Below are 1,800 nucleotides of genomic sequence, written 5' to 3'. Positions count from 1 at the left end.
ACCACAACAATAACAGAAATTTCCATCTGGATCGCTAAATGTTTGCTGTCTGACCTCACTCTGAGCATGCCTAATTGGTTCTATTTTTAAAGCTGCAGCAGGAACATCAGATGCTCTTGACCTTTTAGCTGTCAGGTGATTTTGCAGTTTTTTTTACCTGTTTTTTCAAGGCAGCTACTTCCGTGTTAACACATGTCTCAGTGACAGGCACTTTTATCACTCGCTCGGGTTCTTTGTTATCAGCTGAGACTTGGCTATTTGTAGCCGTCATAGCAGTGAACATTGCTTTCAGTTCTTTAATATCAGATTTCAAACCTCGAATCTCCACCTCCCTACTATCTGTGTCAGCGTTTGCATGGCCCCGTCACACAGATAAGTTGTTTCCTCCATGCAGACTCATACTCCTCTTTGCTGCAGATTTTGCTCAAATGCTGCAAGAAAGATGGCGGACGCTCCCTCCTTTCCCTCAACTTGAGCTGAACCAACATCATGTCGGAGTGCACTGCACTTCTGAGCAATTGCTTCACTCGAGCACGCTCTGCTTGGTCCGGTGGAAGACCTCCCCTGCGAACCACTCGGGTTAAAGACAACTCTAACCATCTCAAGAAATCAGACAATTTTTCCTTGGGTTGCTGTTGCAGCAACCGAAAAGCAAAACACAGGTCTTTGCCTGTCTCAGCAGACCCAAACGCACTCTCAATGGCTTCTAAACACTGCTCTGGACTTACCTTAGAGTCAGTGTCCCGAACAGCTTTCACCATGGCCAAAGCAGGGCCTTTAAGACTCTCCATTATGCACCATCTTTTCTCCTTGGAAGAGCAATCACTCTCTTCAACCATAAGGTGCGCATGTTCTAACCAGTGCTCTAATGCCTCTTCCCCAACCGGGGTAGGCAGAGTTCCCAAAAACAGTCGCAAGCGGTGATAACTGCTATTCCCGCCAGACGGTTTCTCCATCTTGGCTAGCAAATCACCCACAACATGGATAATGGACTCTAGGGAACTACCAGGGGCTGCTTGACCAGACCCCTCCACTGGTGCACCCTGTGGCTCTTCAACCACATCTACATCTTCAGACACCATGACCAGGTTCCACGCCTCTGTGTCACCCTCAGGCATCACTTCGGAAGGGACTTTACTGGAGTCAACCTTCTCTCTGCACTCACAGAGAACAGTTAAATGATCAAGCTTTCGATTGAAATTCCGCCCTCGTACTCGGACTCACCCCAAAGCTTTGATCGTTTCCATGGTTGTTTCAATCTGGGCAACCTCAACTCCCTCTGGAACCAGGACCATTAAGGAGTGGGTCTCATCCAGTCCTTCCCCACGACACCACTGCTTGAGCTTATTTACTAGTTCTGAGTTGCTAATCCGAGTCTCCATTTTTACTTAGCCTTTTAGATCTCTCAATTAACTATGCTAGCTATTTGTTTTTGAATATTTGAATAGTTCACACACACAAAAAAATCCTTACATTTGAAACAATTTTTTTTCTCTCTAAGTTAAAGTCACTAATCACCTATTTAAGCATTAATTAACGCATCCCGGACGAGCCCCCATTTTATGTAGTGCCCTCTAGGTGACTGGTCTATACTTACTGATGTGCGCTCCCCAAGTTCTTTGAAATCTGTATATTAATTAATTAACTAATGCTGGAAAGTAAGTGAACTGTAATTTTCTTTAATTTATGAACTGTTATTTATGTTTTTAATCACTCCTGTACGTAAATGAAATATAAACTGAATTAATTCTCTCACTGATAGGTACCCTTTAAGTTTTACACTTACACGTCCAAGCACTC

The 1,800-nt window shown here is 44.2% G+C and overlaps 1 protein-coding gene across 1 annotated transcript; it reads right to left on the bottom strand.

The window, feature by feature from the left end:
- Window positions 1-344: 344 nt before the first annotated feature.
- Window positions 345-1,382, bottom strand: LOC132900224 (paraneoplastic antigen Ma2-like). The gene is made up of 2 exons (XM_060942245.1): window positions 1,225-1,382; window positions 345-1,155 (listed from the first exon to the last, which is right to left on the bottom strand). The coding sequence occupies exons 1-2, from the start codon at window positions 1,380-1,382 to the stop codon at window positions 345-347; spliced, it is 969 nt and encodes a 322-aa protein (XP_060798228.1).
- Between the last annotated feature and the right edge of the window lie 418 nt (window positions 1,383-1,800).

This window comes from Neoarius graeffei, chromosome 16 (assembly GCF_027579695.1).
Source record: "Neoarius graeffei isolate fNeoGra1 chromosome 16, fNeoGra1.pri, whole genome shotgun sequence".
Lineage (NCBI taxonomy): Eukaryota > Metazoa > Chordata > Actinopteri > Siluriformes > Ariidae > Neoarius > Neoarius graeffei.
Note: the sequence above shows the minus strand (reverse complement) of the source record. Positions and strands in the feature narration are given on the sequence as shown.